This window comes from Macrosteles quadrilineatus, unplaced genomic scaffold, assembly GCF_028750875.1.
Source record: "Macrosteles quadrilineatus isolate MER2022 unplaced genomic scaffold, UCM_ALF_1.0 Scaffold_5__1_contigs__length_97177068, whole genome shotgun sequence".
NCBI lineage: Eukaryota > Metazoa > Arthropoda > Insecta > Hemiptera > Cicadellidae > Macrosteles > Macrosteles quadrilineatus.
In genome coordinates, this window is record NW_026542598.1 from 92808640 (window position 1) to 92822924 (window position 14285).

The 14285-nt window shown below is 36.3% G+C and overlaps 1 protein-coding gene across 3 annotated transcripts in view; it reads left to right on the top strand.

Annotated features, from left to right (window-relative positions):
• Nucleotides 1–14285, top strand: part of LOC128994041 (uncharacterized) — a 78988-nt gene that overhangs the window by 40905 nt on the left and 23798 nt on the right. For 2 of the 3 annotated variants that reach the window (XM_054418249.1, XM_054418251.1), the window contains exon 2: nucleotides 4624–4681. In XM_054418249.1, coding sequence (XP_054274224.1) covers nucleotides 4657–4681 — 25 coding nt within the window. In that variant the 5' untranslated portion in view covers nucleotides 4624–4656. The remainder of the gene's footprint in view (nucleotides 1–4623; nucleotides 4682–14285) is intronic. The other variant, XM_054418250.1, reaches the window with a different exon arrangement.

Below are 14285 nucleotides of genomic sequence, written 5' to 3' on the forward strand. Positions count from 1 at the left end.
ATTCGTAACTGCAACGGCAGTCTGTTTTCCCCGAGTGTATGCAGCCTTTCAGCCTGCAGATGAAGCTTGTATGAAAGGTTCAGCATACATTGTAGGGACTTGACCTTGCATAGTAACGGCCACGTCACAGACACAAGCGGGACTTGATGAAGGCCAGTGCAGCGCAATCGAAACCTGCACAATACACTAATGAACTAGTTAGTGCCGGTGTCCCGTCGATTGTTTGCCCACATCAAAGTGCAATCCCGTGAACTGCGTTTTCCAAACTTTACCATTTTTTTAATGCAAATAAAAATTGTCTTTAAAGTTTAAAAAATTTCGTTGAACTCCATGTATTCATACAACGACTATTTTCTTTCGTTTGTTTTATATGTCCTTTATTGAGGTTTATGGCATTTCAATTTGAATTTATGAAAGTGGTGTTTTTGATAAGTTAGCTCCATTACCTACTTGTACGTTTGGGACTCCCGCGACAGTATGTGACTATCTTTGATTAAAAGCCAAAGACTATAAGACGTTCAGAGCCTATAAGTTAAAATTATAATGGATTCACCATAATAATAAGCTAATTCTTTGTGGACAATATAAAAAAGCCTGTTAGAAAATGTATTTTATTATATTTCGTTACAGGCCAACAGTCGTTCTCCTTAAATTTATTAGGTAGCCATTTAAAAATCAAATGTGTTATATTTCGTAGCGAGTATTATATTATATAGAGCTGACTAGACGACAGTTTAAGCACTTAACACGTATTATGTGTAAATTCTTTCAGAACACAAGCCTTTTGAAATATCAATCTGCCTCTAGATTCCGTTTCAAGCGGCTTTGCAGCTTAAGATACTTGTTTCCCTACATCATCTTTAAATATCTCACTCTACTTCAAACCTAATTTTTCTATAAAAGTTTTCCTCTATCATGCTTGATATATTTACCATCGAACCTTTCCTCTCCATCTGAATTCTTATCTGAACCCTCTTCTTCCAAACATTTTTCATCCCAATTCCATCTCCCTTTCCAGCCCCTCAAGGAGTTCAATCTTCTAGTTCCTCAACCTCATCAGCTCCAAATAACATTTACCCCTCTTCTCTCTAGATTATCAACTTCTCCGCTGTCCAGTTCCTCCTCATACCTCCGACCTTCACCGCCCTCCCATCCTCCTGAGCAACCCCTGACCCTCATCCCCGGACCGGAAACGTCCTCTTCTAATGGCTGTTACGTTACATCATGATCCTCCAATTACCACGGCCCTCTGCCCCGGCTTCTTCATCTGTCCGTTGCGACATGTGTTTATATAAGACGTCGTGCGCGGTGCGCCACCCCCGTGCCCCGTCCCACAATGCAATGCGAACTTGATGCTGACGAGTTCCTGTTCTGTACTGTGTGAGGCAACTGTCTCCGCACTCTAATACATGTCTAATGGACGTACAAATTAGGAAAGTCACTTGGAGTATTCCTTTGTTCTGTGGTTGATAGGACGAAGATACTGGAGTATGGCGGTTCATCTTTTCCAAAATCATCGTCTGCTTGTGATTATGTTCACAATTGTATGTTTGTCTGTGAAGTGGACGACCTTCTTCCTAAAGGATAATTGAAATCTATACTTTAAAATGAAAAGCCCTTACTGACTCACTGACACACTCACTCATCACTAATTCTCCCACTTCCCATTTTCCTAGGAGGCTGAAATTCGGTACACCGATTCTTTGGGCATTACATAGGAAAAGTAAGTAGTTTTTATTCTGATCGGGCTTTCGGGCTCCGCCCCAGTGACTCTGGAGTTTCCCATACTAACCTTTTGATTTTTTTATATTTAAAAGGAATTAATGAATCTTATCAGCTGTTTCTATTAAACAAGTAGGTTCTGTTCTATGATGTTCAATAGCATTAAAGTTACAATGATTACCTTTTCTACCACACTTTAATGCTATTACAAATTTACCCAAATTGTAATATTAAAAGGTAATGCATTTGTATTTTACTTCTTGACAGACGGTTCCTTCAAGAATAGAACTATATAATATATAAAAATTGTTATGCAAGAAAATTCGTCTGAGCCTACAAGAAATTCCTCATCGTAGAATCGAAAGCATAAACAGTGTCAGAGTAAAACCACAGGCCATTAAAGTATTGCTTGCAAAACAATTTGGCTAAACAGTTACAAAACAACAATCAATTAGCAATGTTGGGCAACTGGTTACCGTACTCTGTTAACAGTGAAAGGTGATTATAACCTTACAGATTGAATGGACTGACCGCGCTAGGAGTAATGAGTCAATGATCACCGGTCTTACAGGTTAATCACGATTCCGAACCTTCTCGGAGGTTTTCGCCGAAGGAAATTTTGTTTGTTTTCAACACTTGAGAACCTTTACATCTATTTGTGCAGTTTGTGTGCAATTTTGTATGTATCGTCTGGCATTTACATTGATAACTTTGAATGGTGTAGAAGTCTTCTTATGGTATCGTTAAATCTAAGTGTATTTGACGTCGGTTTGTTGTCCGATTATGCTTGAATAATTGAATGTTATTATAGTGTTTTAAATGTTCTACAACATATTTTCCAAGTAAAACAATTTAAATGACGTTAACTGCGTTTAAGTATGTTTTCTGTGGTTTAACCAATGAATACACACCCTTTTGTATTCAATACAAAAAGGGTTTTTATGCATTGGTTTAACCGTTGTTTGCATGAACTATAGAAAACTGAAAAAAACGTCTTTTGAACCACATTACTTACATTACCATTACTGTTACTCGCATGTACTTATATTATTGTTGAAGTTAAAAACTATCAATGCACGTTATTAATTGATTTCATTGTTGATTTATCATGGATAATTGTTTCAACATCTTAGTTTTGTTAAAAATAGTTAATGTTGGGCTTAGATATATCGACAATGGTTTTCCATGAAATGTAGAGTAGAAGTTGAAACATCAGTGAGGCAGACTTGAACAGGAAACAAGGAAGACAAAAGTAGTGATAAGAATTGACTGAGGACAAAGTACATTGTGAATTATTGTTATATTATCAATCCAGTTTTCTCCATGAGCTACAGACAAACCAAAATGCCTGGCTTTTGCAGCAGGTTATTCACTTTTATAACATGTGATTTTTCAAAATAAAACTTTTGTTAGCAACCAACTTACTTATAGGCCTACTCGCCCCTTCCCAAGGTAAGTTATCAAGCTGCCTTATAATACATCTAAAACATTTTACCATTGACTAAGGATGTGATTTTACTGTCTCCATAATTCATACCCCTCAAGCCGAGATCGGCACGCACGGCTCCACAACTTTGTAGTTTATTGTTAGTAATTATTAACAACGTAATTTGAATGTCGCGTTGCGTAAGACGGTCACAAATTTTGCTGTTTTATGTAATCAACGCCTTTGGCACTGTCACTTTTGTAAATATCAACTTTCTAAGCGTCTGAAAACTGTGTAACCATTAATAAACATAAGTGATTCTTAATTCACCTGACTCTCCGTGTAATGGAAACTGCCCAAAACACGCATGCGTTATCACACGTTGGCTAAGTGAATGCAAGATTATGCAGCTAATAATGTGAGTTATGCTTGCTTATCGCATCTTCGTTGAGCTATAAAGGTCAATAATAGCTGAAATCGCATAATCCTGTAGCATTGCTTTTAATTTTTTTGTAGAATCATACTACTGTACATTGTAACGTTAATTTTGGATACTGAAGTTGGCACTCTTCTTATTGGAGTATCTAAAACCAGAGGTAACATAATTTAACTGTACAACATTGCATCTCTAGCACACGTCGATGGTGTCACAAGTAAACTTTCAATAATTTTCTTCCGATTTTTTTATTATTCTGTATAAAGAGTATGTACAGGCTGTTTCGTTTGGTTCATGAATACAGCAATTTTGTTCATAAAGCTTTAAGCGTAAAGTTGTTGCAAGCCATGGCCGATTGGAATTGAATCAATAATGAATCAGTAAACTGCAATGCAAATAAGACTGTATACTGATATAGTATGAATGAATGAATGAAATATGCTTGTTTCCACATAATATATACAGAAAACAAAAACATACTTTTTAATACAAAATACTTACAAAATAAAACTAAGACGAAGAATAAAAAAAAACATTTCTGTATACACTAAATTAAATTGATTGTATGAAATACAGCAGACATAGGCAAGTGCTGCCTGTGCGTCTGTTGGGTTGTTATTTAATATTTATAGTAACCAAGTCATATGGATTTGTTGCCTATAAAAAAGATGAATAATGGAATGTAGACTGTTGCTTAAAAGGTTGTTAGTTTAGAAAGGAGATTTATATGAATTGTAAAATTGAATAAGATCTACAATGAATACAGTTTTGAACAGGTGCGGACTGGACTACTAGGATTAATGCTGGATCAGGATAGAGGGGGCAAGGTTCGGGTCAAACGCGCCGGTAATCAGCTGTGATGATAACGTCGGCCTCATCTATACCAAGCCTGAAGAGATATTGTTTGATTCTGAGTTTGAAAACATTAACTCAAAATCATTAAATATAGTATTGTCCCTATATTTGGTTCTCCGAGTTTTCTCTGATTATTATGGTACAAGATCGTTGTATATTGTTTAACTTGTTGTGTTTGTTGCAGCAGGAGGGACGGCCGGGCGGGCCTTCAGCCATTATGTGCAGAGGACACTTCCTCACAGGTAAATACAACACACGCCCTAACCAAGGAAAACTTAATTTTAAATCTTTCTTAAAACAAAAATTATCTGATTACTAATTTTACCGAATGTTTATTTCATCAACATTCAATTTCTAATAATTCATTTATAGAAATAAGTACTTTTGAATGAAAGATGCAAGAGTAAACCAATTTTCCAATCATTATTTATCGAACACTAATTAATGCAAATAATATAATTTCGAATATCAACATTGTAACATTCTCTCGTTGTTTTTGAAATATCAGACACAAATGAACAATATTAGGCTTGATATAAATCTAAATGATACACAGTACAGTACACACATAAAAGTTAGGGATATTTTCCTTGCAAGTGCCTAAAACTTCACTCTCGATAGAATTGGTGTTACTATTAAAGTCTTAAAGCAATGAGTAAAACTAATTAACAATTTTTTTGTTCACTGGGAAAACAACCCATCTACGAAAATAAATCCCCTTTAAACCACAGACCATGTTATCTAGTCCAAAGTGTCAAGTGAGCTGCAGTAGGCCTAATTGACACGGCTTTGGCTGCACGATATGTGTCAAGTATAGGGCGGGTGTGGAAGTCGACCTTGCTTGTATTTAGATCACTGTAAACAACTTGGCTACTGTACACTAACACTGTACAGCATGGCTACTGTACACTGTACAACATCTCAATCCGCAAATTAAATAGTTCTCAAGTTTTATTTTTGTGAATATTTTTCCCGTGCACGTGGTTTTAGATTTACAAATAACGTATAATCGTAGAACAATAATTTCTTTTGCTAATGTAACATTCCATTTGTGTTGAGTGGTGTAGATAGTTTTTGGCCCATGGTTCAGTAGCCTCTCACACAGTGTGATAATAATTAAGGTTAAGTTTTTAGCTTTTCATAGCTTGATAGTAGATGGATTCAAATTGTAGTTGACAACAAACTAGTCTTTAAGTGTTGAATAGCTAAGAAGTTGGCGTTTAAGAAATAAAAATGAAGGGATTTTAATAAAACTTAATAACTTAAAAATGTGGCTTAGTTGAACTATTTTAATTTATGTTTTAATACTGGCATCAAATCATTGGAAATAAATTTCGACTTCACAGTCGTATTGAATTTCAGAGTCAAAGGTACTACTGTATCGAATGGTTTTGAAAGTTTAATTGTAAATCTTTAAAACAATGATAATGTATTAAGTTTTTTTACAATTTGGTTTCTTTAGAAATGTAAATAGGCGGAGTAATGACAAACTACATTTCATCCTTTCAATTCTATTTTCGTGTATGTGTGATGTTTTACGAGAGAAAACCGCCCAAAACCTCTTCTAAGTTTTAACGTCAACCTTTCGCCTAACAATCTTAAAATACCATCACTCAGAAGAAGTGTATTTACTTATTCAAAGCCGTCAAGGGTATACTTTTTACGCGTCGATTAAAAACTCGAAAAAAGTTTTCCATTACATGTTAAGGGGCTAGTAGACTTTCCCTTTCTTAAAATCAATAATTTTATCCAGTTTGTTCCCAGAAATATTAAAGTCATATTTTACTCGTCGACAACTTTCTAATTAATAGTCAAAGCTTGTATCATTGACTATTAGATGCTGAAGTATTAATAGTCAAAGCTTGTATCATAGGACAGAACACAGCTGGTGTTGGGAAAGAGACAAATTATCCGAATCTTCACTCCACTTTCATTTGTGTGATAACAGTCTAGACTTAACACCTCTTTCTGCGGTCGCTTCTCTTTCATAACTCTGAGTTTATACCCTTTACATAAACAGGGAAACAAAGAAACAATAGGGATTGGGAAACCTTTATACCTGTCAGTAAGATTGACTGATCTTCTAGTGGTGAAATGGTACTGTACACTGTAAAAGTTAAAAGGTTCTTCGATATGGTCCTACATAGTATTTTAGTTAGGGATCTTTGGCATACTTTCCTTTCTATTTCCTCATTTCGGTTTTAGTAATCGTGCAGCCATTATGTTTAGCTTTGAATACTCGCCTAAGATAATTTTTGTCACGGAGTTTGAGAGTGAGTTGTTAGAATTCGAACGCTAAACTCTGGATTTAAAGTAAAGATTTCAATTAATAGGGTAAGACCTTTGACCATGGATTTAACTGTTATCTTAAATTTAATTGTAAACCCAGTAAGAGCCGCACTTATTACACAATATTTTAATAGCTTCAATATACCTGTAGGCCTATTAATGGAATTTCGTGTCGTAGACTGCTGTCCCTACGGTGCGACGATTTGCAACAAGGCTATTGTCAGCGGGAAATAATGCCTTATTTAATGTTTGTATCAAACGGCGAATGCCTCGAGGGTATCAGAGGCAGAGGACGAGAAACGTGCGTCGAGAGGTCGTGATTCGCTCTACTTCCTACTAAACTCTACACTCCTCACTGCACAAGGCCGAGTCTCAACACATTCACTACTCTTCTCCCAGTACAGATCCCCAATGTGACACCATTGTACTTGTGTATCTCAACACATTCACTACTCTTCTCCCAGTATAGATCCCCAATGTGACACCATTGTACTTTTGTATCTCAACACATTCACTACTCTTCTCCCAGTATAGATCCCCAATGTGACATCATTGTACTTTTGTATCTCAACACATTCACTACTCTTCTCCCAGTATAGATCCCCAATGTGACATCATTGTACTTTTGTATCTCAACACATTCACTACTCTTCTCCCAGTATAGATCCCCAATGTGACAGTACTTTTGTATATCAACACCTTTTATACTTATAGAAGATATATATAAGGCAAAGCCCTCACTGACTCACTGACTGACTCACTCACTCACTCATCACTAATTCTCTTACTTCCCATTTACCTAGGAGGCTGAAATTTGGTACACTGATTTTTTAGGCATTAAATAGGAAAAATAAGTTGTTTTTATTCTGATCGGACTGTCGGGCTCCGCCCCAGTGGCTCTGGAGTTTCCCATGTTAACCTTATCAGTACTCATATTTAAACGGAATTAATGAATCTTACCAGCTGTTTCAATTAAACAAGTTGGTTCTGTTCTATGATGTTCAATAGCATTAAAGTTACAAGGATTACCAACAGGGTGCAGCACTATTATTTTTTTAACTAGCTGCTGTACCCGTGCTTCGCAACGGAGAAGACACTGAAGCGAAAACTATGATCTTTAAGCCTGTCGTATAAAATAGTTACACATTGAGTCAGTAAAATTTTTAAAACTCCCTACATATTTCTTTTAGTTTTTAAAACCTATTAAAATCCTAATCCAAACATTTGTTGATCAGTTCAAATTGGTAAACAAAAATCTACCATATCAAATTATTCAAAAACATTTACCATTGAAATGATCCTTCTGTTTCCATGTAAATAATGTTTCTTGAAAATCATCATGAAACAATTCTCTTAATCATAAAACTTTAGAATCATTGGAGCAGAACCTTTACCTCTTAACCTTTGCTGTTTCAACAACTGTCAAATTTTAGTATTAACAGCTGACTTCAATTAATATTTTTGACTATTCACGCTCTTTCAAAATGTAAACATTGAAACTAAGGAAGCCCATGGGGTGTAGCCCAAGGGAAATATGATAACAGGAATAGGCCTGCCTATATGTTAACCAGGTGTGTAAGTTACCTTCATACAAAATTTTATTACAATCGGTACAGTGGTTCTTGCGTTATTGAGTAGCAGACGGACACAAACACACAACATCTCATTTTTATATATTAGTATAAATTTATGACAACAGCTAATTTGCAACCAAATGGTGAGTAAGCGTAGCAAACGAACTTCAACCTGGAGGCGAGTTAGCGTAGTCTATTAGTCTATCACTAGTGTACATGTTGCTCGAATTCGAGCAATCGCAAAGTGTTACAGGATTTTTTTAAAACGAATAACAGTCATATTTACAATTAATTTAAAAGAGTCAACTCAAGATTACCGGTGTGTAACTCAGACCGTGTTTATCTTCGTTATTGATAAACCTAAATCATTCCAGCCGGCTTTCTCCTTCTCAAAATACCTCGCTGTACAGGCAACACAGGTCATTGATAGAGGGCCAATTGAGAACGAAAAGTCGTTTTGGGGTAGTGTTAGGGTGCATTTGTAACCAATACTTGAGATTGTCCAGGGTCAGGTGCTGACGTCTCCTGTCTATGTTTCGTTGTCGTCGCGTCGGAGGCATTTAAAAGAAGAAAAAAAATAAACAAATTATAGCTACACTAAACAACGATAAATGCAAAAATTTAAGTTACAATCATGCTAACACGATCCGTCATAGCGACACAAAACAACGATAAATACACAAATTTAAGATACAACCATACTAACACGATCCGTCTTGGGGGTTATGTTTAAACAAACTCAAATATTAAATAAACGTACTCAATGTGTTTCATTGAATTGAAAAATAAATAACAGCAGTTAAATTTATGCAGCTGATCAAAATGTAAACAATTATGTTCTTCATAAGGATAACATGGGAACTTTCAAAGCCACTGGGGCAGAGCCCAAGAGACTTTTTCAAAAATGTAAGGCCAGTTTGCAAATCTACGTGACGCGCTCTTTCCAATGAGACGTCAATGGATAAAATCGGTTAAGAAATGGCGAAGGAGTTCAACCGACAAAGTTTCATGTAGCGTATTAATTATATAGATAAAAATGAAAATGGGATATAGCCTGGGTAACAGATAACTGTTTAGGTGTTTTACTTGTTATTTCCACGAATCTTTGTTCCCTGGACCACACCTTCCTAGACATATACCTGAAACCGATTTTAAATAAATTGTTGAGATAAGTACCAATAATGCTGAAGTAGTCCGCTGCAATCCAATCACTTCGGAGAATGCAGAAGTTCGCTGGGAAATTAGCAACTCATGCGAATAAGTTTTACGACTTTCGGTCCAGTTTTGAAACGCCAGCACCATCGGGGGCCATTACGTAATGTGGCCTGCTTTTGCTGCTCTCTACTTCCGCGACGGCATTCAATTTGAATTTTCCGTCATTTGTGTAATGTTGAAAATGTGTTCCACATAACGTATTATTAAATATATTAAAATAGATGGTACAGGTCCGACTAAAAGTACTACTATTATTTTAGTTTTGGAAGCTGTGTGTAGTATACAGTATACGGCATCGTGGTGGATGAACTATTCGTGAAGCCTGCATCCTTGTATTGTGGGTGTTATCAACTCATATTCCATCCTTAGGCTGTACAAGAATATACTTTATCTTCTTATGACCGTCTGTTTTAAAGAGCAAGAGCAAAGTACTTAACAGACGTAAGTTTCTGACAGCAAGAGGATTGAGAAGACGAAACTACTTGCTTAAAAGTTAATACCATTTTAAGAAGTCAAAGCTCTATCCACGATAAGACCATAGAACGAGCTGGTTATTGGTAGAGGTGAGGTCTCGAGTTCAAATCCCTCCAATCACTGAATCACTAATGGATTTGATTTGAGTGATAAATGTCGCAACCCTCTAAGCCTCGTCTAAAGTAATGTTTACACGTTTCCACACTCGGTGCAATTGACTCGGTTCCATTGACTATACATCTTCTTATAACCTAGTGTCCTATCGCTCTATGATTTGAAAGCACGAGGTGGGTGATTACTGTCCTGGAAGGTGGGACAGTAAAACGAATCCACGAAGTCTGTTGTGCGGAAGGAGACAGGTCCGACGGTGACGGAAACAGACGTCGCGCAACGCACTGAACTTGTCGCGGAACCGAATGTGGCACTTCCTGTATTGGAATTTCTGGCCATTGTACCATTCGACTGCTCTGCTTTCACCACATTCACCGCCACCCACACACGAACAGCCTTTAGTCTCCAGCACGCGCCATCTTTAGACTTTCCGCGGAACACCCAGGTGTCACTCAGTCATTTGTGGAGTGGAAACCTCACTAGCATGATCTGAAGAATCGGCCACTAACGTGAGTTTGAGTGTTTCTAGAGAGGATTAACGGTGATGGTCGAGTGATCGCTTTGTAGGGATTCAATAGGATTGGATCCGTTGGTGAAGTTGCCAAAATGAGGCTGTTGTAATACGAGATCTAATAAAAAAAACAGTACATAACAATCTCTGAGGTGAAAATGTTTTTTTTTTTTTAGATTTGGAAGTTAAATTGCATTTTTCTCATCATTCTCAATCTTCATAAAAATGATCACTTCATTTCCGCGTCTATTTCGGTGGCACCGTTTGACTGCACGAAGGCTAATGAAGGACACGAGCCCACCCTTCACTTGTTCATGTTATGTTGCATGTGTGTGTGTGTGTGTACCTGTCCGACCTTGCCCCTAACCTAGCAGGTTATCCTGGATTGTATAACTGGTTGTTTTGTTCGCTTACAGCAAACACGATAATGCACACTTCGTTGTGTAAAATAACCACATGCATCCATTGAGGGAAAATGCACAGTTTCGCTTGGTTGCATTCTTCCCTCAAGGTAAATTGTCCATGATATTTTATAGGTGTTGCAGATTATAGTGTTCAGTCACTTGAATGCACTCAGTTTCCCGATTATATGTTTTATTTTGTTGAATTTACAGGTTGCACAACTAGTCAACGTGTTTCATAGCCTAACAGTATGTAATAGTACTAATTGATACCGGAATTAAATGCGTGTTAAGATTGTTGTTTAGCAGTACGATTGATGAGAACTCGAAATTATGGCGTGTTCCAAACCTCAGCCTAGCAATCTCACTTATAGGAAACTATGCGATTTGTTTTCTTCAGATACAATGTGAAAAATTGTTTTACAATTAGAGTGTGGTTTTACCATTAACATGACGTTACTTCAATATGATAGTTTGACCCATAAGGTTCATCATTGGATAACGTTTTAGAGTATAAATCTACTTAGTAGTATCCAAAGTTAATCTATGTTTGTATAAATTACTTTTGGGACATATCCGCTCTGATATTTAACCTATTATCAGACAAAGACGTGTAAATATACGCCATTTGCATACTGCATAATATTACCAGCGGTGCTGCACAGCGCACAGCTGTTTACTACCTTCAATACTTGAGTAGCTCCGTTCTAAGTGCAAATGTCAAGGACAGGTTATTAGCTTTCATCCGGTTAGAAATTGACTATCAGCCTTAACCTCGGGTGTGACCTTATTGTTGGGATTTTATGATAATACCTCATAATAGGGTAAATAAGCACTAAGCAGTAACCGAATGACGTTCACTCTACTGAAGTTGCAAACACGAATTAAAGTTGTAACCAGCATCGGCTAATTCTTTTGTAATGTTGTCAAAACTGTATAGAACAATGGTTAGCTCGTCGTAACTTGTAATCTCACAACAAGGACATGAGTACATTATGGTTTACATAAAGAGTGTTTGATTATTGTATCAATGCAATTGATTGCTATTCGAAAAGTTACTTGTATTGACACAGCATACATTACCAACAAATTTAAAACAGTTTGGTAGACTATAGCCTCCTTTTGATTAACCATAAACGTTTCTCTTAAAAGAGTTTGTTGTATAAAAGCTGTTCAATATTTAATTCCACGAAGCTATGTTTGTGCCGATTTTCTTCACAAAAAATGGCGATGGAAATTACATAGTTATATTAATTTAAACTTTCATTATGTGGAATGCATACGTCTCTAATCTGTAATCCATAAAAAAAAACTCTCAACTATTTTGTGCATTATATTGCAGAGATGTCTCTACAACAATCCCTATGCGATATGCATCAGATGAAGTATGTTTTGAGATTCTCTCCTGTGCGTATGAGGTTACTTATTTATCATTGTATAGCTAAAATCGAAACTTTAACAACACCAAACACAACAATACAATCGGAAACTGTTGCTTGTCCGCGTGTATTATTATCATAATAAAAAAAAAAACACATGTAAGATTTACTCTTAAATCTTAAAGATACATTGAATTAATTAGTATCGACCTACTTTACAAGGTATACCTAGCACGAATAAAAATATGCTTTGGATTATGAAAGGTCTCCTTGAACTAACCATGTCAATGCTTCGACGAAAATTTGTATTAACTTTGCCCTCACGACGATTGCTATGTGAAAACGTTTGAGTGTCTAAATTTCCACGTCTATGAACCTTGATAGCTTCCTTATTACCTGCCAAACAAGTGAAAATCATATCAGATCTTTACCAAGGCAGTAATTACATGTGAAGTAGTGATTAAAATCTATACGTGTCCAATACATAGGCTGGGTACAGCGCCATCGGTGAACCCTGCGTTGAAGTCTTTCAAAGATTCACGAGTAGATAAGAGGTTTGGCATTTTATAGGAAAACAGAGATTTTTGGCACGGTATAAAATATCTTAATGCAATCGTAAGTACATGTGTGGAATTTTCTGACAATCTTTTACATTTAAATATTTTATTTATTTAGTATGTATAATGTCGTTGGCAGTTTATACACTGAAGTAGACACTGCGTATTTCCATGAACACGCACTAACAAGGCAAGTTACTTATTTAATACTTCTGACTTAAAAAGCACATATCAAAAATTCTATTTTATATTTTATCTGTTAGTCCTATGACAGATGATGGCATACAAGATGCCATAGTTTATGACAAGTTGTCCTAACAGTAAAGCTTAGTTTGAAGCCAGGGGTGAACAGAGAAACACTTTTACATCAGCACAACTCTATAATGTCTCCATTGACTAGTTATTTTTCATCGTAAAAGTAGCCATAACAGTGTACATACATATTAGTGGATTTTTCTTCATTATAGTGTAGCTCATGTGTAGTTATAGTCATCAGTAAAATGTTGTATATTTTGATAGGTCTTGAACTAGATGAAGTATTGAACTATGTTTCATACAGCGGACCGAAAATTCTTTGCGCTCTAACTACAAAAATCGTCAATTCTTGAATACTAATGCTGCGGTAAACATGAAGGGCCACCAAAACTGATCCATAAACCCTATTGAAACCGTATTAATAATTTCAATAATTGTAAATAGTTTGCATTTTAATGCTGAGTAAATGCAAAAAGGCGATGGATTTACCCCTTGTCAGTGCCTTTCAGGTTTAACAGTCTTTAAAATGATAATAAAATATTTACCAATTGATATCTTCAGCTGGTACATTTCCAGCTGCCGGAGACGCGTGCGCGGCGGCGTTGTTGTGTGAAAGTGATGGTTTGCCACAAACACGTAACTTCGTGGGAACTGGACCACGATAGGCGCGCATCTTCTGCGTTCTGTCTCTACCACGGCATGGGAACTCTCCCATACTGGAACCAGTGCGGATTAAAGGTTTTCGGTTTTCAAACATTTTTTAGATTGAGCACAGTGTTTTATTCTTGATGGTGATACAAACTGTTTTAGATCAAGCTATGTCAATCATTAATCCCATAAATCGGCATTCCTTATCCAATTTATTGTACTGAATCCAGGTATATTTCCCTTAAACTATTTAGTTTGTATACTTCCTTACTTGTTTTACTTTTATCCTTCTTCCACTTCTTCTGTTCCGTTCTTCTTCTTTTCATTACCTTCATTTCTTCCTTTTTCACTTCCCCTTATTCAACACCTTCTCTTCTTGCTCATTTGTTCATCTCCTTGAGAGTTTCCAATGTACGAAAGATATGGCAGTGA